Genomic DNA, 3,934 nt, shown 5'->3' on the forward strand with positions numbered 1-3,934 from the left:
TTAACTATACTATTCCAATTAAACTTAAATATTTTTAAATATTTAGGCTTAATTAAAATAAAAGTAAAGGTATTTAAGTACACTACTCACAATAGGCTACTATATCACTTTCATTAGTTAGTATTTTCAATATTAGGCTGACCCTTTTGTACTTCTTTTATTTTAATTTGAAATGATGTAGGATATTGCAAAATTATCCAATTCAGCTAGATCTAGATCTATTTTTAAAATTAAAAGTGTTCTGCTTGTTGTTAGTAAGTAGGTTTTAACCCAATTTCCCTTATATATAATTGCAAAATAATTATATTTTCATTCATTTTCTATTAGGACAAACTAGTATCAACTTTAAAAACATAATGTCACCTATTCCTACAGAACAAGGTAGGCCTAAAAGTTATATGTAAAAAATTAAATACTCTGTTATAATCAGCAAATTGCTTGTAATTAATTGACGGGACCAACATTTATTTTCTAAAATTATTCCCATTTAGTTTATGTTTGCCAATCAGTTGAGAATTTCCCATTCTGTTATATATTTCAATTCAGTCTAATATTTTATGTTGACTTTGATGTATCATTTTTCTCCTTTATCTTTCTTAATATTATTTTTATCCCAAAACTCGAACAAGGTAAACGTTGTAGGTGTATAGCATGGTTGTCTCAAGATTCACGAGCTGCCCATGCAATTTTTTTCTCTGAGTAGGGTGTTTTGGGGACAGAGTTTAAACACATTTTTTAAATTTCCCACACATCAGATTACACATTCAGTGTCAACAGTCAAAAGCATCTGAAAAAATTTAAAAGATAATGACATGAGGCTGTCATGATCTATTCCATTTACACAGACCCTCAGTTGAGATAAATTTCAAAATCAAACTACTGAGTGGTAAAAAATTTCTAAAACTACAAGAATATATTAACCTTTTATTTAATAATTAAAAATGTTAGCCAAGCCTTTGTTAATAATTTATTAAAAAACATAATGGCATCTTTCATATGTGGTAGCGAATTAAATGGATAACATAAAAGTCTTGAGATCATATCCCATGTTCTTTACCTGCCATAAGAACCATTGGTCTAGAAGAGAAATTAAACTCTACTTTTGTTAAAACTTTTTATTATAACCCCAGCAGTTTATATTTTGTAAGTATTGTCAAGGAACTAGTAGTTTTCTGTTTAATAAAGTCAAGAAAGTTGGGCTGGGTATGGGACAGTCTTGAAATTCCCTTTAATGCTGTTTGAATCTTACTTTAAACTATTTTATAGTTATAATAACGCGTTTAGTATCACATTTTAAATGCTATTTTTCTCATGTCTTTCACATTTAAATGCTATTATTGTATTAGTATGTTGCTGATAAGTCAATTTAATTATGACCAATGTGAAAAAAGAAAACTGTTTCTTCAATTCTAAATTGTATAAAATAGGTTTATTGTTAATATCACCACATTACAACTATTGTACCTTGCCTTTTTTAAAAATTAATAACACAAGATATTTATCACATGAGCAGGTACATATGAGGCTGAGGTGATTGATAATACATATTTCTCTAATCAGCAGGTACATATTAGCCTAAGGTGATTGATAATGCATGATATTTTTCTAATCCGCAGGTACATATGAAGCTGTGGTGATTGATAATGCATGATATTTTTCTAATCTGCAGGTACATATTGAGGTTAAGGTGATTGATAATGCATGATATTTTTCTAATCCGCAGGTGCATATGAAGCAAAGGTGATTGATAATGCATGATATTTTTCTAATCAGCAGGTACATATGAGGTTGAGGTATGTGAGCAGGGAGAAGCAGACCTCCATAAACACTACAGCGGTTGTAAAAAAAATCCAGGTCATGCACAGTTTCTTCCCTTACATTCCTTATCAACTAAATTTCTTCCTGAACGTTATGCCAACGAAGAAATTCTCAACCTGATTAACATTCTCGCCAAGTTGACAGTGATGCTAAAGGTCAAGTACACTAGTCACACGAGACCTGAGTTCACCCACGGCACGGATATTCCATATCCATTTTACAAGCTCAGAGGTAGTGATGTTCTTAGAATAGGGACTGGGACTATACTTGGTGTGTCCAACGACAACACATTAGCTGACACAGTGTGTTCTTGTAGTGAGTGTACAGAATCTGAAGCACCGAAATACTCTTGGGGAAAACTACATGTTCTGACTGCCACACATTTAGTTTTCAATGACGACGAGGCGCTCAAAACTAGTTGTGTGTATGGGTTTAACAGCAGCTGTAGTGAACAAGCGACATTGAAAGGGTTGAAAATATTGAGGAAAAATATTGAAGAGGATAGTTGTATTCTTCTGTGCGTTACGCATGATACAGAGTTTGTGGAAAATGTCAGGAAAATTGTGAATGAGTTTGATAAATTAAGTAAGGAGCTTCACAAACGTTATTTAGAATACCGAAATGTGGACAAGCTGGCATTGATTGTTTCACACCCCCACGGCTGTCCGAAACAGCTGAGTGTAGGCCAGTGGATTCAGAAAGTTCAACACAGCGCGGACAAAACCAGGTACACTTATACAACCTGCACCTGCCCAGGTAGCAGTGGGGCGCTGGTCTACACCCTGGGATGGTGGAACTGGTGTTTTGATCACGTCCACAGCGGCTGCAATGGTGAGGTCAACTACAGCAGTGTGGGGCTGGACAAGACGTAAGAAATTATAGGTACAATATTAGTTCATCATTTCATTCATAGGGGGTCGAGTTGGTAAAGTTCATGGTTGCTAAACCCAAAAAATTCTTGAATTCTAACCCTCGGGCAGATGAGGCTCACTAGCTGGGGACAGCCACTCTTCTAGGAGAGACAACTCCAAAATTAAACAACTGCTGCCTTGTAGTTTGTTCTTGATTGGACAAAGGCTATGAAAGCAAATCCAAAAAGAAAAGCAGGCTGAAATCCGAGTCAATGGCCTCAATGGCGCATAACAAGTTGACACGTATACTCAATTGTGTTGGAGGGGATCCCTTCCAACATTAAAATTAAGAACGAATTGGAAGAATATTTTGTTCAAAATTGTTGTCTTTTTTTCAAATGTAGTTACATAATGTACAGAAATATAACTGGAATTTTGATTGATCTGTATTTTACTCAGGTTACTATTTGATTGATGTTTTACCAGTAGATATGTGATCATCTTGTTATTTTATTCACATTTATTTAATGTGTTTAACACAGATCAACAAAGCTGTATATGTTGTAAATATTAGATCTATATTCTTAGAATTCAGGCATTTTTTTTTTCTTTGAGATAGCATGATTTAGTTAATTTTTGTGCGACTGATGTTTTATAAAAAGGACAATAAAAATACATTATAATTATAATCATATCAATGTTTTGATTGAAAATTTAAGAATGTTGAAGATGTATGTAACTTTGTGGCTTCATAGGAAATTATACCTACTTTATTTAAAGCATTATTTGACTTTGTTCTTTAAAAAAGTAGGCCTATATGCCTACATGAAAGTAACAAGGATTTCTTAGTTATTACAGAATTTCAAAAAATGTTTTATTTAGTTTTGAGTTGTTGTTTTTTCTTAAACAGTACACACACACATATATATATATATATATATATATATATATATATATATATATATATATATATATATATATATATATATATATATATATATATATAGGATTAACATGTCTTTACTGGCAATACTTAACAATGATATATTTTGGTGAAAATCAATCCTTAAAATCCTAACAAAGATTTTTTAAAATCAAAATTACTTCCCTTACAGTAGCTTTTTTCAAATTTTGAATGTTTGGCTAGTTATCTTAGCTACTTGAACCCATAATATCTTTGTTGATTTATCTTTGTTTGAGTTAGAACATCAGTTTAGTAGTGTGAAGACACCTGAATACACATATACTTGTTTATCTGTGTACAC

The 3,934-nt window shown here is 32.1% G+C and overlaps 1 protein-coding gene across 1 annotated transcript; it reads left to right on the plus strand.

Moving 5' to 3' along the window:
- Nucleotides 1–332: 332 nt before the first annotated feature.
- LOC131955938 (uncharacterized) lies at nt 333–2,743 on the plus strand. Its single transcript, XM_059320259.1, has 2 exons — nt 333–381; nt 1,774–2,743. Exons 1-2 carry the CDS (start codon nt 357–359, stop codon nt 2,688–2,690), a joined length of 942 nt encoding a protein of 313 aa, XP_059176242.1. The 5' UTR covers nt 333–356; the 3' UTR covers nt 2,691–2,743.
- Nucleotides 2,744–3,934: the final 1,191 nt, after the last annotated feature.

This window comes from Physella acuta, unplaced genomic scaffold, assembly GCF_028476545.2.
Source record: "Physella acuta isolate Inbredline_101_S28 unplaced genomic scaffold, ASM2847654v3 ptg001116l, whole genome shotgun sequence".
NCBI lineage: Eukaryota > Metazoa > Mollusca > Gastropoda > Physidae > Physella > Physella acuta.